Source organism: Lagopus muta, chromosome 4 (assembly GCF_023343835.1).
Source record: "Lagopus muta isolate bLagMut1 chromosome 4, bLagMut1 primary, whole genome shotgun sequence".
NCBI lineage: Eukaryota > Metazoa > Chordata > Aves > Galliformes > Phasianidae > Lagopus > Lagopus muta.
In genome coordinates, this window is record NC_064436.1 from 1,251,147 (window position 1) to 1,276,425 (window position 25,279).

Genomic DNA, 25,279 nt, shown 5'->3' on the forward strand with positions numbered 1-25,279 from the left:
GACAGCCACTGTTCAAGAATAGTGAAGTTGTTGTGTGGAATGATTGTGTTCAGGGACAATTGCAGTTGTATTTATTTTTATTCTGTACTTACTTGCAGGTATTTTGATATCGATCCTTCTGCAACAATGTTTCATATTGAACCACACCATAATATTTCAGGATTTTGGTCCGTATGGTTTACAAACAACTTTGAATTCAGCATTGAACTGAATGACGTCTACATATCTGGAGAAACAAAGAACATCTTAAAGGTGGGTTTTATTTCAGCTTCATGCAGTGCTTTGTCCTTGATTTGAGAATTTGGTCCTCTGACATACAGAATACATTCTTTTGAAAGACTCTGTGTTCTCAATGCTAATTGAAATTGGTTAAAAGTAAAAGTAGCTCTGTGCCTGTAACTTAGGTCCTGAAAAGCCCAGGCTCTCAGCAGATATTATTCACTGTCCAAGTCACTTTTGTTTTGTTCGTTAGCAACTGTTTTTTAATTTCAGTTGCAACTACAGATGCATCAAATTATAGACCACTGCTCTGTTCTCAGAATTATTGTTGTTTGTGCTCTATAGGACTAAGCATTTCTTCATTGGCTGCAGTGGAAATCTTGAGTACATAGATGAGCATTGAAGTTTAGAAGTCAAAATCAGTAATTCACTCGTGCAATGGCTTGACTCAATCCAGACAAAACAGATTTATGAATAAGCACGCAGTGTATGCTATAATCTAATTGGGCATTTGTATATTTAGATAGGAGACTCTTGTGTGCGCGCTGTATGAATCACTGATGGGCACATGTGTATTAACAGCAAAAACACAAAGGCACTGCTTGCTCTAAAATACTGTTCCAGTTTTAATTCAAGTGTCTTTTGCTTCCTTCTAGATTCTGAACTTTGCTGAGCCTTTGACCCTATCTCCAGGCTGTTGGAATGTATTTTCTTTGAAACTTGATGTGAAAAACAATGTAACAAATGTGCTTTCTAGTATTTGTTTGGCCACCAGTGTGGGAGTGGTGATTGAAATACCTCTGCAGATATTTTCAACTGTGTCCAAGGTATGGTATTCAGTTGTGCTGAATGATCATTAGGTGCTGCAGATCAAACTGTAACAGCCTGCTTCTTTAGTCAGAAATTTGCCTGTTAGTCCTGAAAGAAAAACAAATTCTGTACCTGGGAAGTTAAACCCTCAGTATTAAATAGTGATGGAATTACATTTCTCTGGGCAACCTGAATTCTCTTCCTTGTCTCGTTCAAATTATGCACTAGGAAACAAATTTCTCCTGTTTTTTTTTGGTTTGTTTGCTTGTCATATGGTCAGTGGGTTATTTTGGTTTGTTTCTCCAGCAGGCAGACCTTCATTTTGAAGCCATTGCCCATTGTGATATTCAGTGTTACCTAGGAAAGTCTGATTCAGGTAGGCTTGTCTTGACTTTTTTTAAGCGTGCAGTGGTAATTTTGTAGCAGGCCTTATGTTGAGAATATTGAGATTGTTAATACAAGTCCTGTATTCTTAAAAAACATATGCTTTTCTGAGACTATCACCTGTATAGTTGGCTCTAAGTAATCTGTTGTGAGTATACTCTGCAGTATTTCAGATCTCTAATTCCATAGCACTTAAACTATTGTCCTGTTATAACACGGTTTTGGACTTAACAATATTTAAGACTGTCCTGTAAGTTCTTAATGGAGGTGTGTTGCTCCTTGCTTTCTTCTTGTCACAACCTTCAGAGGTGATCAGGTACAATGATTAAGCTGTCCAACTAAGCTCAAGGAGAGTTTAGAAAATGTGTTTCATCTGGACCCAGATCCTGGAAATCCTGTGCTGAAAAAGCAAACAGACAAAAAACAACCATGTCGACCAATAGCGTGCCTTTAGCCAGAGTTAAATTTGAATGCTTACTCTGTGCTTCTCATGGCAATAATTTCATAGGTTCCTGCAAAAGACCAATTATCAGCCTTAGAAAAGAATACCAAAAGCTGTGTTCTGTAAAACAAAGTAATGATGCTTTTCTCTCTGCAACTGAGGAATCTCAGGATAGCTCCCAGCGTTGCAGTGTTTTAAGTACCGACTTGGCGTTTAGGAAACACAATGTTAGATGACATATGGACATGGTTCTGCTTGAAGAACGTGTAATTTGATGAAGGCTGATTCAGAGTAGTGCATTTTAAGTTTTTTTCATTTCTTCTTAAGAAGGAATTTCACTAAAAAGCTGGGTACCACAGGATTTAAATGTTTGTGTCCTTCTGAACGTATCTCCAAGGTGATCTTTCTTAAAATTTTTTGTATGAGGTTTTGAAGAGGGGCAAAGATTAAAAGGAGATTTGAGGTGACAAGTATGTGGCTTGAGGAATTACTGATACATAGGCACATTTTGGAAAAGCAAAAGATATTTTAAAATAAAATTGAGTAAAAGAATATTGCTGATATAAGTACTCAATGCTTTCTTACTTTCCATTCTAATAACACACGTAATCAGATCTTTTCTAGGGGTATTCTACTTCATAATTTAGGATACTCGTACATTTAAAATAGAAAAGTCTAATGCACATGCCTGAAAATACTGACCTGAACAACCTGTAGTTGATTTATTCAATTTGTCATCAGTCTCAATTGGTTATTTTAAACACTGAGGGCTGTGCAGTAACTTACATTTTGTACTTTCAGACTAAGCTGGTTTGGTTTTCTTTTGTAGAGTTCTGTGTAAGGACTGCTGGTACTATAATGGCTTTTCAGTAGCAACTGTTAGAAACAGCAACAGTATGAAAAAACATGAAAAACCTGTTATCGTTTTAGCAAATCTGCTTTGGCAGAGGAGTCTCTCTCTGGATCGTTCAGCCTGGGATGTGGATTCTGAGCTGGCAAGTGAGCTTTATGAAAGATGGCAAAAAATAAGATGCGGGGAAGCCTGCAGGTTGGTACAGAATCTTTGCGTTGCTTAATTCAAACCAGTAAAATGATGTAAGAAAATATTTATATCCTGAAGCATTCCTAATTGAAAGAAATGTTTTAGACCTTGCTATACCCAAATTAGTTGTCTAGAAGCCTCTGGAGTTTCAGAGCATCCCAAACATTCCTAGTATCTGTTCCAAGGCACTGTCAGTGATAGTAAACATTTCAGATGCCTGAATTTTAGAATGTAACTAATGTTTTGGTTGTGAGCTCCTCCGTAGCTACTCAGTTTAAAGCAGTCAAAGCACATTTTACCTCACCAGTGACGGAGCTGTACAAATCTTTTGTCAGCGGGTCCCATAGCAGCATTCTCAGGATTAGGAGCTTTGTACAGCTTTCCAGGCCTTTAGTCCTCAGCCTAATAGATGCTACAGGTTGAAGGAAGCAGTTGCTGTGAGTAATTCATGTAGAGACAGTGCATCAGTGATATCGGCACCTTTCTGGAATAGAGAGGCAGGGCTGTGAAAGCTAGTCACTGTGTTGCAGATGGAAAAGAGGAGACGGAAGAACACATAAGTTGCACTGACTGTGACTAGGTTTACAGGTTGATTGGCTTTATTTTGTGAAGAACGCTTTTGAAGGGAAGATTAGTAGAAGTCCTGGTTAATTACCATCTTCTGGTTTTTTGTTGAAAAATAAATAGAACGAGCAAGAGGTGGAGGGTGGAAGGAAAAACAAACAAACAACAAAACAACCAAATCTTTTTTGATTTTTACCAATAAAGCAGGAGAAGCATTCCAGGATCAACTCGCTTGATTCACCAGAAGCAGCCTGAAGAGGAGGTGTCGTTTGCCTTTTTCTTGCCGCGGTTGACTGCAGAGCCCAGCCTTACGCTCAGCTTCAATGCCACAGCAGTTAAAAGTAGCGTGGTGAGAATGGTTGTCCTTGTTCTCAGCTGATGAATGTTTGCTTCCGTAAAGAATGAGGCCTGCAGTTAATGCTTGGTGATGCTCAGCATTTTCAAACTGCTTGTAGGCTGGTGTTTTGAATTCTTCATGCAAGTCTACTGTAGGACACCACGTTTGTTTATCCCTTTGGTTTTCTGATAAGTTCTTGAGCTACTTACGTGTAACATTTTAATACAAGGAGAGGAGTGTAACTATTGATGTTAACAATTACGAAGAAATGTTGAAGTTCTCACATCAGAATCCAAATGAGAGGGTTATTTTAAAGGGGGAGGAAATCTATATCTTTGCACATATAGGTGCACTGTGCACTGTTTCTGCAGTTGAAGACATTGTGAAGATGTCCTATCCCATGCAGTTTTATACACACATGGATATATTAGGACTAAAGCCAAGTGGAAGTCCCTGGAAAATTCAGCTCATATTAGTAACACTGACTTATTATCAGATATGTAGTTTTTAACTTTCTCCATCCCTACTTTTTAGGTAAAGTATTTCATACTGAGAAATCCTTCATCCTTTCCAGTTGCACTGCAGCTTCTGCCGCTCTCTTACTACCCTGATCCCCAAGCTTCACTGAGTCTGCTCAGCAAATGGTAATTAGTATAACTGTCTCAGAATACTGTTTTTTCTTTTCAAAATTGTATTTGCTTTATGATTGCTGCTTATTATTTGTTTATGTTTCTCGAAGCATAAGCTATATGGGGATCATTTTCTTCTTCTTTTTGTAAGGTACAGTCATCAGACAGGTTCAGAGCATCTCCCTGTTTGGCTCTTTTCGTTGATTGTGTGCATTACACAGTCAGTGCCAAACTGAGCATGTTTTCAGCAAATTTGTCTGCCAGCCACAAACAATAATTGATCTTAAAACTGCTTAGTGCAGTTTTGTGCTGGCTGCCCAGGTGAGGAAAGCAACTCCCACATGTGGGAATGTGCAGCTCCCAGCAAAGCTGGTTGAGAAGCATGTGGTCTATAGACTGTGGTCGGTGAAAAGAAACCGAACCTAAACTAATAAAGGATGTTTTTATCTTTTTGTAGAAGCCCTTATATGAAGCCCCAGTCTCTATGTAGCTGCTTCCCTAACATCATTTATTTGTGTGTTTATTTACATATATATGTATGTATACACACACGTGTGTGTATGTATATAGATATACACATAAATATTTTGTTAGAAAATGCAGATCTACATTTCCACAGTATTTCACATCTCCTGAAGTGCAGTTGTAAAAATATTTTTTTTCAGGACAAATGCTCAACCTGTGAGAATAAGTCAGTGTAGTTCTGACAGAGTAGGTTTGAAATGCTTAATCTTTTGTTTTGGTTTATTTAGGTTTGGCATAAATATTCAAGCTATTAATTTCACCACTACTGAGTTCAAGCTCATGGATGAATATTCTCACAGGGTAAGATGTTTAATTTCACTAGAAGTGATCTGACACACTAGTTGCATTACATCTGATTGTTACCAAGTACTACTTAAAAGAATGTAAGTGTGCTTTCTCAGTACTCTGTCAAGCTTGTGTTTTTGCAGTCAGTTTCTTTCCAGAATTTGAGTCTGTTCTCCAAATTGAAGACAGCTGGGAGAACCTGTGCATGCATGTGTTGAAAAGGCCGCAGTTTGCTTTCTGTCTTGAGACTTCAGTTTAGCCCCAGGTTGACCAAGTAGTACAAGGCTTTTTGTGTTGGTGACATCAGAAGATAGCAGATAATCTTTTCAATAGAAGGAAATACTGTCCAATAGCTCAAGGATGGGGGAAGCTACATTTCTGTGCTTCATCTCAGTCTCTTTGCAACTTCAGGTTGAGGTTGGAAAGTCATAGCTGTCTGTGGTTCCCATTACCTCATTTTTAACACAAACATAGCGATGCTTAACTGTACTGCATGCCAGTGCTGGTCTGTGATTGTGCCCCAAGGTCTTCTGTCATGGATAGCAGCTAGATGATGTGCTGCCGAGGATGCTGGCATAGTCTGACTACCAGAGCATTGTCCAGGATACCACTAAGAGTTTATTCTCATGTTTAGTATAGGGCAATCTGATCTAGTATTTGATCTAGCAGCTGGCAGCCCTGCCTGTGGCAGAGAGATTGCAATTGGATGATCCTCGAGGTCCCTTCCAATTCAAGCCATTCTACGATTCTAGTTTGTGCAAAAGTCTGGAACTGACATATGCTCCTTACTTTCTGTGCACGCTGCAGCTGTCTCTTTAATGCTCTATGTAAATGCAACAAAAGATTCCTAGCTTTTAAAAGCAAAAAGAGTCTGTTTGCTGCACTAATCAAAACTGACCTTTGTTTTTTGGCAACAATTAGCTGCAAAATAGTGTTAAAACCTCTATGTTAGTGTATGTGTTGCCTGTATTTCACATAGGGACTTAAGAAGCTATGGGAGTACCAAGTCACTAGGTATGTATGAATACAAGATGGAGCTTGTCTTGTTGTTAGCCAACTAGTTGTTAATAGTCATATTTTTTAACATGTTCTCATTTTCCCAATCACTTTAAATACACATGTGATGAATAGTTAGGCTTACTTTTGAGTGCAAGCACATCTGTATGTGGAGTTACAGGGTGAAATTTGACAACGTCGTATGTGTTTTACTTCTAAAGAATATTAACTGTTAACTACAGGCTCTGAAACTTTTTTAATGTTCTTTTTTTTTTCATTGAATAGACTAAGAATAAAAACATTTTGGACTAGAAGAGATCAGAAAAGCTACTAAGGTTTCAGCTATGAATTTTAAAACCAAGAAAGAGCCCATTTTGTACAGTTTATGGTGTTTTTTTTGTTTCTCATCTTGCTTTCCTAAGAGGAGATCCGCAGTTCTGGAATTGAAAGTTTCAGTGTAGTTCTCTCTCTCTGCTCATCTCCCTGTCATTATCTTTTCTTTTTTTTTAAGGGAAAAAAAAAAAAAGAGCAGTATTGAAATGAAAGTATATATATTTTTATGCTATTTCCAGTCTCACCGAATGTATAGTAGAACTGATCTTCAATTAGTGTGGTAGAGAGTTCACTTTGGCTTGTCTCTGGTAACTCAGAATGTTTAACATATTTGCCAACAATCTGTTTCTTACTTAAATCAAGTTGCAAGCTCTGTGCCAAGGAGAGCACAGCTTATTCAGTATGCTGTCAGTTCTAGTTGTGTTGTGAAGTGTTTCAGCACTCCTTAAATATGAAGGATGCCGTGTAATTTCTTTACCATCTGAACAAATAAAGTCTGTTTTAAAAAATAAATTACTACATTCATTGTAGGAAGTGCAGTAATATGAACTCTTGCTCAAATAAATAACCTCATCTGATGTTTGTTATCAGATTGAAAGTTAGTAGTGTAACAAGTTAATTAGCATTTGTCACACCTTGCCAGAAGTATCTTGTGCTAAGTAGAGGTGGTGCTTTGTTTTATTGATATCTTTTAAGGTATATGTTTTCTGTGAGTAAATAAATGCATTTTTGTTTAACAGAATGTACACCAAGAGGATCTCATCAGCAAGAAACACAGTTCTGAGCTGCTTCAGTTAAATTTACGACCACTGGAAACCAGGAAAGTTGGTGTAATTTTTACACCAGTTGACTACAAAAGAGTGGCATCCATTATTTTGATCAGGTAAGCCAGGTTTCACTTTTCAGAAGCAAACAAATCAGTGAGCAAATGATTCTTCTGCATTGTGAAGACAAATGGACCAAGTTTGACAGTCAGAACCAGTTTAATGGAAGCTGCTTGAAAGGTCTTTGTGCCTTATGTTTAGGTCATTATAAAGCAGAACTTCAGCTTTTCTTTCTTTTTTGGGGATCACTGGGTTAGGAAATGTGTATGAAGGTGTACTGTGTGTGTATAGCCAAAGCAATTGATCAGCAGATCAATAGCATTCTCATGTTGGGTGGATTTGCTACTTTAAATGTTACTGCTTAGTGATAGGATTTAAATACCATATTTGAAAGAGGTTATGGAAGAAAGCAATCATTTTTTAACAGGTGGCATTGTTGATAGTGGCTGTGGTCACAAAACTTGTTACTTCATTTTTTTATTTGCTGATGGTGAATGGTTTCTGGGATAGCCTGTTTTTGTGGGAAAACAATCCAGGTGTGGCCAGTGATTGACACATTGTCTTTGTTGTTGGCATCTAGATAGCAAAGCCATGATCTTGCAAACTTCATTTATGTCTTAACAACTGATTGCTTGATTTTTATATTGTGGCAGAAACAACTTGACTGTTCTGGATGTGGTCAATGTAGAAGGCTATGGAGCCAGAGAATTACTTAAAGTAGGGGGAAGACTGCCAGGTGCAGGAGGATCTCTTAGATTCAAGGTTCCAGAAGCTACGCTGATGGACTGCAGACGACGTGAGTAAGAAGAAGCAAGTCTCTGATTTAGTAGCTGCCTGCGTTACTTCAAAGTGGCATTGACATGGTGCAATAATGTTAAACAAATGGAATATTGAAGTAAAAAAAAGCTGAAGAGTGATCATGAGTGGTGTAGGTTCTGACGTAACTAGCCTCAGCCAGTGTTTGAGACAAGTTCTCCAATTAAACTGCTGCAAAACAGTCATTAAAATGTTGGTCACTTCTGAATATTTATTTGGAGTGAGAGTAAAAATAGTTTATTTCTGATCATGAAGGAGTTTTTTAAGCACTGTACAATAATAGTTCTGTTGTTTTGTTTGTTTAAGAACTGAAAGACAGCAAGCAAATTCTGTCCATCACGAAGAACTTCAAAGTAGAGAATATTGGGCCTCTTCCCATAACAATTTCATCAATGAAAATCAATGGTTACAGTTGCCAAGGATATGGATTTGAGGTGTTAGACTGTCAGGAATTTTTTCTGGCTCAGAACTCATCACGGGAGATCAGCATCGTGTAAGCACAAAGAAATTTGCTGACTAATTAACTTGATAGGAAATTTTAAATAGTTTCAGTAATAGACACTCCAGTAATGCACACAAAACTTGGACTTTAAAAATAAGTTTCACAAGTGTTTCCTCTTTTCAAGTGAATAATATAATGATGCTTATAGTAGTTCATTGTTGTTAAAAGCAGCACACATGCTTTTCTCATTGTTATGAAGTAATAAGCGAAAACAAGAGTTGTCACAGTGAGTAAAGAGTGGTCTACCAATGGCTCTTTTTCATTCTTTGTTTTTCTTCACTTTGTCCCAAGTAGCCTGACTACAATCTAGTCATGTTTACCTAACATTGCACATAGGTCTAAAACTGGTTCTTATTAAAATCCTGTTGAATTAGTCATGGCTTAAACATAAGGAGAGGTAACATTACTGTATTACAGTAGATATGGTTATGTATACAATGAGTTTCACCTCTGGTGATTGGAAAGGCAAGTCACACCTTCTAGCAGTACACATGGCAGCCAAACAGAATTTTGGGATGGGGCAGGGAAAGTAGTGGAAGGGCAAAATCTGATGTTTTCTTCCCCTTTCCCCATCTTTCTAGCCTTCTAGACATACCTTAGAACTTGACCCTTTCCAAACTGGCTGTCTGTACATTTAACTGTGCTTTTGATGAGTGTTTCAGTTAACATGAGTTGGTCATCTTGCACCTTCTTCAGAAAAGAAAAATGAGTTGCTGTAATGCATTAAGTGCATGGGTCCACATGGACATTGCACTTATTTTATTCCTTGAGGATGAATACAAACTCTTACCTCTGTTAAGTGCTAATGCATCTGTGTAGTTTTAAGCAGACAGTGGTCGTGTATTTCATTGTATTTTTTTGTGTTATTAAAGTAAAAGTCACGTATTTTGTTGTATCAGCATGAGTTCAGAAAATGAAATTTAGCCCAGCAGTGGAAGAATAACACCAGCTCTGTCTCCTTTCCTGACAGATTCACTCCAGATTTTACGTCTTCGTGGGTAATCCGGGAGCTTACACTGGTGACTGCTGCTGATCTAGAGTTTCACTTCACACTTAATGTGACTCTTCCTCACCATTTGTTACCTCTCTGCGCAGACGTGGTGCCAGGACCCAGCTGGGAGGAGTCTTTCTGGAGGCTCACTGTCCTCTTTGTAAGGTAGTGTGTTCAGAGCCGCTGGTGGAAAATCAGCAAGCACTTCTGACTTCTAGATGTGAGAACAGGGCCTAGATTTCTGCTACATCTAACTCTGTGATAACTAGTGTGATCCAGTAGTCTGTGATAGTGTTCACAAGCATTTCATTCTGCTCCTCTTGATAAACTACCATGTCAGGGTTGGAAAGAAGGGTTGGGTGTTGCGTTCCCCCCACAGGAATAGCTTTGGGTACCCTTGTTGCTAGGAGATTTGCTCTCCAAGTAGAGGTGCACATGGAACCTGTTCATCCCTGAATGTCAGCTGTAGAATTGAGTAGACTGGTGGCTTACTTTATAATATTTCTGAGAAATCAGCATGAATTTTATTTATGAAGTTTCAGGCAACTGAATAAGGACCTACTTTTCCTTGTGCTTCCTTCCTCTTGTCACTTACACAAGAAAAACTATTAGTTTTACATTAACTGGCTTATTGCTTGGTCTTGGGAAACTGTTTTAGAGTCCTGTACCATTAAGAATTCTGCTCTTATGCTTTCTTTTTTGTCTTGCTTTGTAACCTTTCATACTGTGTACTGTGATTTGAATGCTCTGCTTGTGGCAGATAATTTCTGGTGCTTTCATTGCACAAACCCTGAATTCCTGCAATTAAAACTGGCAAGCACTGAGCATAAATGCCATGATAATACAAATGGTGCACAGTTAATTGAGATCATGTTGTAGACTGTAGCTCTGTTTGCACTGATATTTTGACAAGTGAACCAGCAAAAGCACCGTGTTATGTGGTTCTAGATGGAGCAGAAAGATAGAAGGATAAGGATTTGATAACTCAGTAGGTTTTCATTCTGTTGTCTAGCTGACAAAAGCTGTACTATATGAAAAGTGATTTGATGAATTAGGATTTTTGTTAGGAGAATGTCAAAAATTAGGAGATTTTTGTTCTGATCAGTCTGTTTGTTGCAATTAATGCACCAGAGAAAACAAGAGGACATTTTGCAGTCAGTTTTACCTCAGAAGAATGGAGGCATCTATCTGCAGATGCAGCCCACTTTATGTTAGTATTTCCTCTAGGAAAGTACTGTAGGTAGAGGAAGGAATAGTAATAAATGAAAATAATGGCATAACTATAGTGTATGTATGGAAGACACTTACTAGGTTAATATGCAATCATGCTGTGATACATTGTCATTGTGTTGTAGTCAGACTTTTTTCTAACTGGTCTTTAAATCAGATTAGAGCTTTCTCTTCTAGGATGAATTTTTTTTTTTCAGATTTTGTTTTCCTTATAAAATTCAAGATTGAGCTTTTTTTTCCCAGATAATAAGCAGTAAGAGCTGTAAGATTGAAAAAAAAAAAAAAGCACTATTAGGATTACTGGTTTGCATTTTTTCTCATCTGCCTTCTTCCTTGAAATTGACTAACAGAATATTTGAAAAGCACATCCTGTGACAACATTCCTGACAATTGTAGACACCGGTTTTTGTTTTCTTCTTTGACAGCTTGTCCCTACTAGGTGTGATTCTGATAGCCTTCCAGCAAGCTCAGTATATTTTAACAGAGTTCATGAAATCAAGACAGAGACCAAATCCTAGTTCTTCATTGCAGCAGAACGACAACTCTGTTGATGTCATCAGCTCTGATTCTTACAAGTAAAAATAATTTTTCTTCATTCTTTTTAATGTGAAGTAGTGCTTTGCCTGCTAGTACTTTGATATTGCCATGGGCTTCTTTAGATGAGATCCTGTTCAAGGTGACCTCTTTCAGAGTGTTATCAATATCGCGGCATGTGTCTATCTTCACAAAAGAGAGATGTAAGAACTCGAGTTTGTTCACCTTGTATATTGTTGGTAGTTCATAGGGCAAAAATAGGGTGATGGAATTAATGGAAACACCATGTACAGCAGCCATGGAAAGCTAAGAGTGGAAGCTAAAGTGAATGGTCCTCAAATCTGATCTCCCAGGTCTCTGAGCTTGGGCATTTGTTCAAGCATGTGAGTGTGTGTTTGAAGCACATACTTAGTCTTTCTCAATTCCCACTGAAATCAGAATGTGCTTGGCTGATGGGATGTATTTTCCAACTAACACATTTTTATGGCTTGTGAATATGCCCCCTTTTATTTCAAGAGTATACTATTAAACAATTCATGATCTCTTCATAAATTTAAAAAGCAACCAAAAAAAAAGTCTGAATTAGTTTTTGTTTTCTGCAGGGGCAGCTGTAAGACATTCATGGATTCCTATAGTTCCTCAGATAAAGGTAAAGGGAAGGGCTTCCTGTCTGTAGGCACTACTTCTAGCAGAAGTCAAAATGCTGCAAAGAGAAGTCCTGCGACCTACAGCCACTCTCAGAAGAAACACAAATGTTCAGTTTACTACAGTAAGCAAAAACCAAATGCAGCAGCTGGCAGTGCCATTGCAACTACTGATGAGAAACAAAATCAGATTGTGGAGAACCAAATCTCAGCACCAAAAGAGGACATTTGCGCTGATGTTGTCAGTGAGAACTGGGTAACTCTAAAATATGCAAATGGCATAAATGTTAACAAGAATTTAACTCTTCCAGAAAACTTTCTGGGTAAAGAAGAAAGTGCACTGAACAATACAGTTCTCATTAAAAGTAGCTCTTCAGAATGCAATCTGAAGGAAGATCTTCAAACATTTATGTTTCCTAAGGAAACTAACCTTAAAGCTTCTGAAAATCTATCTGAGCTCAAGGAACAGGAGTTCTGTCCTGTGAAGATGTCTAAGAAGCTACCTGAAAGTCACTTGTCAAGAAGTTCACCTCAGCAACAGCCAGAACTGCAAGAAATTTCTAGGAAGAATAGCGGTAATTAAAACAAAATAATCAGTTACTGAATTAAGTTATTAAGCAAAGTGTAAAGTTCACTGTGGTCAGGATTTCTTTCGTTTCAAGTCAAGGTGTGACATTATTTATGTGAGCAGTATGGTATTTTTGCTTACATTCCTAAGGAAATGGCTTGCTTTAAAAGTTGTTGCTTCATGAGACGTTAGTTGTACTTGGTTTACAGATTCAAGCCTGTGCTGAGGTATTCTAATGGTTAAAATCGTTGTTATCGATCTACTTTTGAGACACAAATTGCTTTTATCAAATAGGGCTTCAGCAAAATGGTTGCGTGCTAAAGACTGCCATTTGCTGGAACTGTGGTGGTTCTGGTATGTGGCAGTTTACTTAGGGAGTAAGCCATAATGGAGGGGTTCCAGGCACTGCTGCAGTGTGCTGTTGCTACCCTGGACTGGTCTCTTACCCTTTGTGTCCTTAATTGTTAGATATGGCAGGCACAAGTTTGCTGTCTAAGACATATGGTACTTGCATGTTTATATGGAAGTGAAGCATTTTTAGAGCTCTAGCAGCCTTCCTTGCCTACGCAAGCAAGACAGGAGAGGGTGGATGAGATGCTGTAGTTGGTTGGTAGGTAGGAAAACGTGAAAATGCTTGGGTGTGCCTTTCCCATTTGAGAAAACCAGTTCAATGTGATAAGCAATTGCATTCCTTGTGCACTTTTCATGGCTGGTGTAGTCAGAGCTCAAGTTAGTTCTGTCCTGTGCAGTGTTTCCAAGGTTCAGGCAGAGGACTGTGGTTTGTCTGGGCAGCTCAGCCAGCTGTTGAGAATTGCTTCCTCTTTCATCTCTTTGCTTTTGTTCACAGACTACACAAGAGTAATTTGTCTTTCTCACAAGACTCTCAATAAACTTCTAATGCTGCATCCATCCTAAAGAAAGGATGAATTGCCTTTATCTCTCCAGTGGACCCAGAGGACACACTAGAGACTTAAAGATAAAACATATATATTAAACTACCCTCTTTTGAAAAGTCTTTTCTCCGAGCTTGTAGGGTGTTTTTTTATTAAGACCAATATTCTCTGGCTTCCATTTCTACCTTCTAGACCCCATGGCTGGGACCCAAACCATTCAAATTCAAATGAGTAGAAACTGAGATTTACGTAGTCCCACTAGTATGCATTGATACAGAACTACTTGCTGCAATTGCTGTTAGTGTTGCACAAACATTAGCTTTGAATATTGAAGTTTTCAGCATCAGAAGCTTAAATATTCTGGAAAGCTCATGGTTTGGGAGCTTTCTTTGTTCGTTTGTTTTTTAAGATGTAGGCCAAAGTGAAGGTAGAAAGCAGTGTGGATGCAGTTAGGAGCTCCTTCTCTTCTAAGGCAAACTTGTATTACTTTTTAATTGTAGGGAATAACCAGCAAGTGCTTCTCAGGAATGAAACAGAAAACTGTGAGACCTTAAAAAAGCAGATCAACATAAAGCCTTCCACTGAGAAAAAGATATTAAAAGGGCGTAAAGAAGAGGAGATTGCTTCTTTTGAGGTTTGTATTTCTGCTTTTTAAATTTAAGGTGATCTTGTTATTTATTTTTGTGTATGTGTATAGGTATGTTTGTATGCATATGTAAAGACTATTACAGCCAGAGCCATAGTTTGAAACATAAATCAGATGAATGTAGAAGAATGCAGATGTACTGTCTCACATGCCTTGCATACTAATGCTAAGTTACAGAAAAATTTTGGGTAAAAATTAAAGCAGCCCTCGTGATGTTGGCTGCATCACAGGCAGACGTTTTCTCCTGTGTCATCAGAGCAAGCAGAGAAAGTCTGGAGTCTGATGGCAGATGTCAGCCACAGCAATGATGTGGGAGCATATCCTGGAGGTGCGGGGGTGGTCTGGAGGGGCACATCTGCATTTGTCAACCTGATCTCCAAATCTAGGGCTTTGTGTCAGAGATTTGCTAATGAGAATAAAGCAAGCAGAAGACCCTTAGGTACTGAAGCTGCTGAGAAGAATCGTTCTTCATCCCTAGTTTCTGAGCACAGGATAAACACAATGTATTGTACATGTGTTGTAGACAGTGTAAAGAATAAGGTAGACATGAGAAAAGTGTCACCTGGCAATTAAGAATTAATAACTAACATCTAAGAACTTGGTTTACTTGTGTTATAGTTGCATGGCAGTAAGGTGTAATGAGGATTTGCATACCGTGTTTGTTTAGAGGTCTAGTCTTGTTTTGGGAATTGTTGTTACAAACTCCTTTTCACGTGCAGCTGATAGTGCTTGTTTGTTTTTCCTTGTGTTTCTTCAAGTCACTGTTATTTGTTGGTTAAGTTAGCCCACAATTTCCACAGTTTGATTCAAATGAATGCCCACCCTTCTCACCCCCCCCCCCCCAGTCGCTGAGGAAAGGGAGGATTTATTGCTGCTGAACTTGCACACAGACTGCTCATAAATCTGGCAGATGTTTTTTTCTTTTTCTTTTTTTTTTTTTTTTTTTAGCACATGGTGTATTTTATTGACTGCCTTCCTTTTTCTCCCTGTATTTTTAATTTCCATGCAAGTCAGGGCTAGATGCTGTGAGGGTGAAACGTTAACTCCAGGAATTCAGAAACCTTTCTCTCATCATCTGTTGAAGGACGGGTTCTTGGAAAGACTGATCAAGCTGATGGTGTAGGAAAGAGAAAGAGCTGTGGAGAGGCACTGAATCATACAGTAACTATGCAATTAGGTTGGGCTGTTTTGTCCAGAAAAAAACTGTCTTGAAAATCTAATGGAGTTCATTTTATTGAGGTAACTTCATTTCATAATGCATGTATTCTCTTAGCTCATTGCTTGTTTTTTTTTTTTATTCTTCAGCAAGAAGATGCATTTAGGAAGAAGAAACCTCAAGAGAAAAAGGAAGGAAATGTACCAAATACGAATTGGAATAGAAACAGAACATCTCGGAAAAATAAGAAGAAGAATGTTAACATACATACAAGGTATGTGTTGCCTCACTGAGTCATGAAAAAATCCAGAGTTGCAGTAATGTTTGCTCAGTTTTGCTGAATTTTGCATAGTACGTTAGGCAGATTGCTTTCTCTTCAAACAAATACTCAATAGTCCTGGCCTGGGGCTTTGTTGCTAAGAATACACAGTGTGAAATATCACCAGCAAAATAAATATTTATCCATTTGTAAGCCTGTGTGTGAGGAGACTCAGTGCACTGCATAGCAGTGCTTGCTCTCTGCTATGGCATGACATTTGCTGCCTCTAGATTTGGATGGCTAATGTTCTGTTATTGTATTGTGTGGGTAAGATTCAGACACATTTTTTTCTGTGAAAAAGGAAGACAAAGTTATTCAAATTATTCTACTATCAGGAGAATCATCTGCTGCATAATGTAACGTAGGGAATGTTGTCTTCTGATAGTTTTGAGGGAGGAAGAAAAGAGACAAATAATTGTATTTTTGCCATAATGATTGAAAAGTTATCTACCTCAGAGGAGCTGATAAGTAACATCAGTGAAGCTTCAGTGGCAAGTGTTGACAGTGGGTTAAAGGGGCTCTAGGTTCAAGTAGACAGTGTGGTTACCTTGGGAAGTTACTTGTTTTGTCCCGAGGTTCATTTAAATACATTTCTGAGGTCAACTCGGAATCAGTAAATAATTCCAATAAATATTTTTTTCATATTTCTAGTATTTATGCTACATTGCTAGTTATTAAAAACAAAATACAAATTTTAAATGGCTGCTAAAACTTACTATGATAAAATCTTCGTTCTTTCCCAGTCCTTTGAATTAAGGTCACAATTGTACAGAACCTTCCTGGATTTACTTTTTAATGTGAGTGGTCCTGTTGAGGTCAGCGGGCTTAAGGAAATTGTTAATTTGAAGGAGTTGTATTGAGTTACAACTTATTATGAACAAACTAGTATCATTGTGGGAAGTCAGCATATATAAAAGGCTTTGCAGGTAGGAAGGAGAAACAATGGAAGTACTGAAATTTGATGTCTGTTCCTCAAACTGATTCACAGTTTTCTCATTTCTATGGCAAGGATGTAGCTGTATCCTTTTTGCAGAAACTTAGCTGAGTTTTATTCCTTTTGCCTTAGTATTCTGATTACTATATTGGCTCCAGATATTTCAGTTTGACTAGGAAAACCTTGAAATTACTTAATAACCAGATTATTCTAGTTGTAACTGTGTCAGTGAAATAGATGTAGGGCACGTTTTCCAGTCAACCTAGATCTCCGTACAATGCTAGATAGTGCTTATTGTTATAACTTATAAATGCCCTCTTCATTAGAGAGTAGAATTAAACTTGCATGCATTGTCTTGCTCTCCTTGAGAAGTAGGAGTCTGTGTGATAGAATATTGTGTTTTGGGGAAGCCTTAACAGAGAGTTTTAAGGTAAAACTGAGGAAGAAGACTCGTCAATCTATTCCTCATCCCACATTCTGCCTTGGCAGCCTTTTGAGTTGGGGTGTTTGAGTTGGGTGTTCCTTAAAAGGAAAAAATAATGATGTATGTATTTCTTTGGGTGTGGTTGTATTAGGGTCCCCGAGCAGAGTGAGTTGAAGCATCTGTGCAGTGAATATGAAAGACTGGACGTGAGAGCGAATATTGGAATAAGAGCTTGGTGTCCTCAGGGTGATGGGGAAAATTGTAAAGCAGACCAAAAACCTGGGAGCTTGTCTGTACAGGGAGAAACAGGTATGCAGTCTGAATTGTCTTAAACTGGGGAAGAAGCATAAAATGTTTTCCTGGGAATAGGACCGTGCTCATTTCCTGAGACCTCCTTGTCCCTCTTGTCTTCAAACCCTGTCATGCAGATGACAGGGCTGGCAAGAGGAGCAGGCACTGCTTCTTTCCCAGAGCTGGCAGTGCCAGGGCCATCATTCCTGCTCGTTTGGCAAGGGCTGTGTGTGCCTCTAACTGTGCTGTGTTCTCACTTGTCCTCGTTGCACTGGAGCTGTCTTTTAGGCTATAAGCTTCTCGTAGTAGGGGCTGGCATGTTCATCTTGATGGGAATTTCAGTAGATACTACTTTTTCCTATCAGGAAATATAGGCAATTACTGTAAATACATATTTCAGGTAACTTTTATTTTATTTGTTTTTATTATTTCTTTAGAAAGGTTTTATCAACGGTCCAAAAAGAAGTGTTTGGAGAAGTTTTGTTCTGATTCAAGCTCAGACTGCGGAAGTTCATCAGGAAGTGTTCGTGCCAGTCGTGGGAGCTGGGGTAGCTGGAGCAGTACCAGCAGTTCTGATGGAGATAAAAAGCCCATGATTACTGCCAGGCATTTTCTTCCATCCCGTAAGTTCTGTCAATATCATATACATCTGCAAATAGTGGGAGAGTTTCAGCCTTCCTGCTGAATGTAGAGCTGCCATGGCGTGGAGTGTAACTTGCCTTTTTGTAAGGGGGGGCACCTCTTGGAGGTAGCAGGGCAGATTTAAATAACTTGGTATCACAGTTCTGTAGATAGAGACAGTGCTAGAAGGCTACAAAGGAAGTGTCAGGCTCTGTGCTAAGGAGCTGCACATCTTGTTTTCACAGAAAGATGGAAGAACTGAGTGTCTAGTCAAAAGAGTTTTTGTCTTTTGAATGTTATGTCACATTAATTAAAAAAAAATAAAACTAGTATCTTGTTTGAGTTAAGAAATGAAACAAATGAAAATGCAAATGAAAACTGTGTGCAAGCAGTTCAGAACGGATCTTGGGGTGCTGGAATTGGGTAACTGTATTTGAAGTAGAAGGAGCCAGGAGGCCTGATACACTTGAGAGTGTGAGAAGTGGCAAACGTAGTTAATTACTGCAACTTTTGAATGCCTGAATACCATTAAAATAGTTGAAAGCCCAAGACTCAGTTACTACCATTGCTGGCCAAATTGATGTAGCGATAGAAGTAAATGTTTTAAAAGTGCTGAAGTGGCACAAGTACAAACAGCCTTCAGTACCTGAAAGGAACCCATTTTGGAGAATGAAAGAATGTGCCTGCGTTTGTATGTACATTTGTGTGTGCATGAAGTGTCACAGTCTTATGTTAGCAAGGACGCTGTGTGATGAGTCTGAACCTGTGATATGATGGATAATGATTTGTGGGCACGTTACTTTATTGTCAGATTTTACTACTTTAGAAGTCATATCAAATTAAGAATAAATTTGATAGTAAGAATTCTCTTAACGTTTAGAGTGTTGGTAATCACTGAAGTAAAAATACATTTAAGACCAATTGAAAAATAAATCACTTTGTGTATTAATGCAGTTAGTGATACTCTGATAGTAGATAGTGACTGATTCTTCTCAGACTAGTGATAGTCTGAGAAGAAACTTTGTTAACACCATTGATGAGTCTATCTGTGTGTATAAATATTCTGTGCATACTTCTTTTTGTAGGATCTCTGATTTTCACAGTCATTCTTTTCTTTAGGGGAGAATATTTCACAAAACGATTTTCCATCTGAAACTCCTATCACTTTAAATCTGTCTCATAACATCTGCAATACCAGGTAAAAAATTTGAATCTGCGCCTGTAAGACATGAAAGAAACTCCACCAACTTGAAACCTTGTCTCATTTTGGTGAATTGTACCTCTTGTCTTAATTTATTTGGCTTACTATATTTTTATCATCTCATTGCACTTTCTACTTAGAAGAAGAATCTTTCTCAGTACGTGGAAAGATCTGTGCAGTTGAGACAGAAAGAGGATTGTGCAGGGGAAATGTAAAACAAAATTTGAGAATGAAGGAAATTATTTTTCCTCACTGATTTCTTCCAGATCTTAGCAACTTGCTACATTTCCATTGGCCCTTAGTTATATTAAAGTAATAATTGATTTAAAAAAAAAAAGTGGAAGTGAGACTTTCAAGTTGATGTTATTCTTTTAATGAGAATAATGCTCTCCTAGGAAATTGATTTCCCCCTCCACTTCTTTCCTTTCTACTTCTTCACTATAGTAGAAATAGCATCTACAGTTCTTATCACTGTGAATTCTCATTTCACTTCTCATTCATGACTGTCTGTTTTCACTAGCAAAAATAATTTAATCCTTTTCCTCTGGGTTTCTGGTGCTTAAAAACGCTCCCTTTCCACTCACAAGTTGTTTCTTTGATGGCATTCGATAAACACAAAATTGATGTTTCATGTGTGCCTATTGTGTCTTCATACACATAGAAGTCAACTTGTCTGAAAGTAGTTGGGAGCACCGAAATATCATTGGAGCTCTTATTCATCTTAATGGAAGAATGTTAAATTAATTTGCAAGAGTTTGATGCTTGGATAATATAAGTGAGATTATTAAGATGTCTTTGTTTTGTGTGCGTAATTAGTAGCTGATGCAGTGGAAATTCAAAATAATGAGAAAACCAGGGAAAACCTGGGAAAGCAATAGCAAGAGTTGTATTCCCTAGAATATTTTTTTCATCTGTATATCTTTCTTTTGAAATACTTTGGAAATACTTAACATAAGAGTGCCTTGATTTAAGAAATTCCATTTTCTTTTCATTTAGCAGAGACTTGAATAGCATTCCTCAGTATCCTGATACCTTGTGTCCCAATTTCACTGATATAGCTGCAGATCCTGAAAAGAATAAAGGTCAGTTACTGATTTAACAACTTGAGCTTTGCAGTATGTGCCAAGCAGCGTCAGTGATGTCGCTGATGTTCTCTGCATATGCAGAGATCATACACACATTGTTAGATCTTGACTTCTAGGCAAGTTAAGATTAAAGTTAGCAAACAAAATCTTACAGCTTTGATATTCTTCTGTATCTTCTCCATGTGAATTTGCATTTTGAGTGGTCAGGTGGAGTTTGAAAACGAGTTAAAATACATAGCTCTTTGAGTAGTGTGCTCCTGTGCCTTTTGCTGTAGGATGAATGTCTGGCAAGGTACAAACAAGAAAATGGTAACAAAGTGCTGTTGAGCAGTTAGGTTAGAATGATAGTTAATGGTGATAAGACCAGGGGGGATGGTTTTAAGCTTAAGGAGGGAAGTTTCAGATTAGATGTCGGGGAAGTTCTTCACAGAGAGAGTGGTGAGGTGCTGGAACAGGTTGCCCAAGGAATTTGTGGATGCCCTGTCCCTGCAGGTGTTCAAGACCAGGATGGAAGGGGCCTGGGCTACCTGACTTAATACCAGATCTGGAGGCTGATGGCCTTGTTTGTGGCAGGGGGGTTGGAACTGAGTGGTCTTTTCAGGGGGAAGAGGGAAGGGCCTTTTCAACCCAAGCCATTCTGTGATTCTATGATAGGTGACTTGAGAACTCTTGCTTTGTTTTGTGGAATTACAAATTCTTCATTCAAGTGTCTTCCTACATATATATATTTTTTTAAGGAATAGAAATTTTGAGATTTGTTTGAAGATTGATGTTTAAGTAGGTTGGTTGATATCTCCAGATTTTTCATCTGCCATTTAGTCTTTGTTGTGGAGAATCTAACATTGCGATGATATCCACAAGTGGTGAAAGCCTCTGTCCTGTTCTGCATGTTGTTCCCTTTCCCCTGTTTAGGTCTTTATCCAGGAGGAGACTTGTGGCCTCCCCAGCCCATCTGCCTGACAAACTACAATCTTGAGAATAATCTGCCATGCATGATCCAAGAAACACCCTCAATCCACAACAGGCAAGTTACGTTTCATGCAAGCAGCATGGATTATGTTTTGTTAAGGTTTTCTCTGATGCAGAGGACTTGCACTTGAGCTTATCTTTAACTATCATCTGCCTTGCAGATATTACAATTCATGCCGTTGCTTCAGTCCCCTAGTCTTTCATGGTTTTTTCATTAGTACGTCATAACTTCGCTCATACGAACTCACTGGTGTTCCTACTCATATACAGGTATATGCCTTCAGTTCAAGTCATATTCTGTCATCCAAAGTGAAAGAGTGGGTAACACAAATCCCCAAATGATGATGATGTGATCACAACTGGGCTGCTAACCTCAACTGTCTACAGACTGCAGCCCTGATGACTTGAGTAATGGCTGGCAGTCTGCTCTCTAAGTCAAATGTTTAAGAATTACTCTTGAAAGTCTTCTTGAAATACTTGAACTATTTGAATGAAAACAAGTATGATCCCTACACTAAGCATGCATAGTTTAGGAAATCTGTGGTGAGTGATGTACAAATCCCCTTATAGAGTGCTCTGCATAGAAATGCTAAATAATGCATTGCATCCTTTATTTTTTCCCCGTCAAATCATGGTATTTTATTTTCTATCTACCACTTCTGTGCCTGTGGGCAAGTAATCTAATTATCTTCTTTTTCTGGAAGAAGAAGTTGAACCCCACAAGGTGTTGCAGAACTCTGGTAGCTGTCACTCCAAATTGTTCATCCTCTCAGGGGGAATAAAGAGTTCAGTGAGAGGATCGCCATGATTATGTGCTGGCAGAGTGGATGCTGGCAGAATTTGTAAGGCAAGCAGAATGTGAGGAGCCTCATCATCAGTTACAGGCATTTTACACCCGATAGCTTTATGGTGAATAAGTATGTTTAAATAATTTTCAGAAGTTCTGCAAATTGTTTCTGACAGCACACTTTTCTTTTTCTTGGGACAGCTTCATTGACTGGAATGCAACTTGTGACAGCCAGTTTTCCAACATGTATTGTCCATTAGAGATGAATGAATATGGTGCTATTCCAGAAGGTAAGATGAATTTTAAAAGTTATCACTGAGCATGTTATTTCTCTAACCTAACTTTTAAAACAAAAGGCTGAGCTTGTCTATGAGCATCTGGGTGTTTGAACTTTATACTTTCCAGCTGAGTACTCCATAGGAAAAAAACACTGTCTGCATGTGGTAGATGGGAAAGCTGGCCTTTGTATAGAATCATTAAGCCTGAAAATCCAGTGTAAAGGACTTGGTCTGAGAGGGAATAGAGAAAAATGCTTGTGATCACAGTATTACACAATTCTTTTTTGCACAATTTTGTTTGTTTCTCCTCTGGCTTGCTTTCCAGTGTGTGAAACAGAAAGCCTCTTGTGACCAGTTACCTTTGCAGGCTAGAGTTTCTTGGCTTGGGACACACTCTGGCAAGAAACTAAAATTCTTTAGCATTACCTAAGCAGTAATTGAAGATCAAGCTACGGTATCACAGGCAGCAGGGTAATCTCTTGGGTGCTTAGAGCTGAGGCATGTTGGCAGTGAAGCCAGGGTAGACTCTGCCATGCACTTTCTGCAGCTAATAAAGACTGCTTTCTCCAGAAAGGAGATTGCCTACTCTTTATCCCATTCTCCTGACAGCAGTTTGTTACTGGGGCCTAGTACAAAATGGCAGTCTTGTTAAAGACTGTTACTCTTTGCTGCTGCATTGCCTGGAAGCTGCCTAAAGTCACCGAAAGCTTAGCTTGGTTCCAGCATGTCTCACTCCTAGAAGGTTCAACATTGAATAAGGCAAAAGCCTTATTTTCTCTTCCCTGTTTTATAAACCGCAGAAAATATGAACTACTCCAGTGGCTTCCCGGGCACAGCTGCGATGCAGAACACAGCCTTCATTGACCAGAGCTGCCCCTCCACCTGGAATGCACCGCAGAACATGCCGCCTACCTGGGAGCCCGCCAGTTATGTCAGCTCCACAGTGAGTATTGCCACTGCCAGGCACTGCCTTCTCATGCCACTTGAAAAGCCTTCCCAGTGTGTACCTGCCTTGCCCTTACCTACTGCTTGCATGTTGCTCACGTTTCCTTTAAGTAGCCTGACATGTGTGTTTGGTGGTGGTGTTGGTAGCATGGATTTCTCCCAATTGTTGGTCAAGGTTGTTACTGGGCTTTGTCTATAAAACTCTCAAGATGGATCATTTTTGCCTGCAAATTGATTAAAATCATCTTACATATGGAAAAATATTTTGGACTTGCATAGTCTACTGAGACTTTTTCCTATCAAGATCAACCTTTCCAGATGAGGGTAAAATACAGAGAGTGCTGACAGCAAAACCCAGAGAGATTTAGAAGTGGTCGGCCTCAATGGACAGCTGCTCTCAGTGACTTTGACATTTTTTTTGGTTTTTTTTTTCTTTTTTTTTTTTCTGGGAAATCAAAGTGAGTTAAGCTGGATTTGTGTAGATTTCTGAATGCTGTCTTTGACCTCTTTCTGTATGGACTAATCATGTCTGTGTCATCCCACAGTGCAATGTGTGGCTGACCTCATTTCCAGGCAGTCTTTACTTACAACTGCATTCTCTTCAGCTCAGATTTCAAAATCTTATATTTTACTTTTTTTTTATACTACATTTGTAATACATTTGTTTTGAAATAAAAATATTCAGATAAAGCAATAAATATTTCGACTTGCAGAACTGAAAATTCTACTCAATTTAAAAAGTAGCGAAAGTGGTAGAAGACTGTTTCCTAAAACAGATGGAGCTTTATTTCATATTCTATTCAAGAATGCCAGGAAACACAGAAGGTAGAGATTGGAAAATACATTGGATAATTCAGTTCATTTCCCTGGCAAACTTTTCACTACAGTACATTTCAGTGTTTCATTCAATTTTAAAAGTCCCAAGACTTCCATGACCTTTCTGAGAGGTTTCCTTGCAGACTAATACATCTTGCTCTCCAGGAGTTCTTCATAAGCTTTCGAAATTTTTCTGCCTAAACTCTCTAGCTCCCAATTGGATTCTCTTTTCCATACTGAATATCCCTCTTTGCTTCTGGTGTGCATGATCTTTCATTAATGACACATACATCAACCTTTTCCTCAGGCATCGTTCTGTTTTAGTTTTAACTCTCCAAATCACGTGTGATGCTCTTTATCCCTCGTATTTCTTAATAACCCAACCAGAACTAAATACTGTATTCTTGTTACAGTGACATTGGTGCCATGCAGAGAGCATGCTAATGCGGCTGTAATCTTTTGGGCAACTATATTGCCTTGTCACCTTGTTTAATTTTCAGCTTGTGAGTTTCCAAAGTTCTTTGCATAAACATTGCTTTCTCCCATTTAGTACACTGCCATGCTTTCTGTGGTGAGTGGGCTGTTTTGCAGCTCCCCATGATACTTTTATCTTGTTCTGCAGCCTTACCTCTCGAGCACCCGAAGCTTGTCTCCAATGTCTGGACTTTTTGGTTCCATCTGGGCACCGCAGAGTGATGCCTATGAAAGCTGCTGCCCTGTCAGTGCCACGACCCAGCACTCAACCCATGTCGAGAACCAAGCTGTTATGTGTAAGCAGGAATACTATCCGAGGTTTAACCCATTCCGTGCCTACATGAACTTGGACATATGGACTACAGCAGCAGCCAACCGAAATCCAAATTTCCCACTTTCGAGGGACTCGGGTTACTGTGGAAATGTGTGAAAGGAATTTGATTTAAAAATGTGAATAAAGATGCTTGCAATTTTGATTACTAGAGTAAGCTGGTTGTTGAATAGATTACAATGTTGGTGGATATTTTGGCACTTTTATATTGAAAATAAATTTTTTTTACTGAAGTATAAGCATTCAGTGCATTTTGAAAAGCAAAACGTTCAGGATGCTGCTATTGTCAAGTGAAGGCTATAAATTTAAATCTCAAAACTTTTCAAGAATAGATGTTAGGTTCTTAGAAGCATCCATGAACCCATACTGCGCATTTCTTCTGAGGTTTCCATTCTGCAGTATAAGCTAGGTGTCTTGTGGCACTTGTAGGAACA

General features: G+C 38.6%; 1 protein-coding gene across 6 annotated transcripts in view; it reads left to right on the forward strand.

Annotated features, from left to right (window-relative positions):
* Window positions 1-25,078, forward strand: part of TMEM131L (transmembrane 131 like) — a 67,161-nt gene extending 42,083 nt beyond the window's left edge. For 2 of the 6 annotated variants that reach the window (XM_048941625.1, XM_048941630.1), the window contains 23 exons: window positions 99-252; window positions 876-1,046; window positions 1,336-1,405; window positions 2,786-2,903; window positions 3,666-3,810; window positions 4,333-4,442; window positions 5,180-5,252; window positions 7,307-7,449; window positions 8,044-8,186; window positions 8,513-8,699; window positions 9,679-9,864; window positions 11,355-11,504; window positions 12,066-12,682; window positions 14,069-14,202; window positions 15,520-15,644; window positions 17,199-17,356; window positions 17,776-17,961; window positions 19,079-19,157; window positions 20,157-20,242; window positions 21,158-21,269; window positions 22,203-22,291; window positions 23,080-23,222; window positions 24,663-25,078. In XM_048941625.1, the coding sequence (XP_048797582.1) occupies window positions 99-252; window positions 876-1,046; window positions 1,336-1,405; window positions 2,786-2,903; window positions 3,666-3,810; window positions 4,333-4,442; window positions 5,180-5,252; window positions 7,307-7,449; window positions 8,044-8,186; window positions 8,513-8,699; window positions 9,679-9,864; window positions 11,355-11,504; window positions 12,066-12,682; window positions 14,069-14,202; window positions 15,520-15,644; window positions 17,199-17,356; window positions 17,776-17,961; window positions 19,079-19,157; window positions 20,157-20,242; window positions 21,158-21,269; window positions 22,203-22,291; window positions 23,080-23,222; window positions 24,663-24,944 (3,661 nt within the window). In that variant the 3' untranslated portion in view covers window positions 24,945-25,078. The remainder of the gene's footprint in view (window positions 1-98; window positions 253-875; window positions 1,047-1,335; window positions 1,406-2,785; window positions 2,904-3,665; window positions 3,811-4,332; window positions 4,443-5,179; window positions 5,253-7,306; window positions 7,450-8,043; window positions 8,187-8,512; window positions 8,700-9,678; window positions 9,865-11,354; window positions 11,505-12,065; window positions 12,683-14,068; window positions 14,203-15,519; window positions 15,645-17,198; window positions 17,357-17,775; window positions 17,962-19,078; window positions 19,158-20,156; window positions 20,243-21,157; window positions 21,270-22,202; window positions 22,292-23,079; window positions 23,223-24,662) is intronic. The other 4 variants (XM_048941626.1, XM_048941631.1, XM_048941628.1 and 1 more) reach the window with 4 other exon arrangements.
* Window positions 25,079-25,279: the final 201 nt, after the last annotated feature.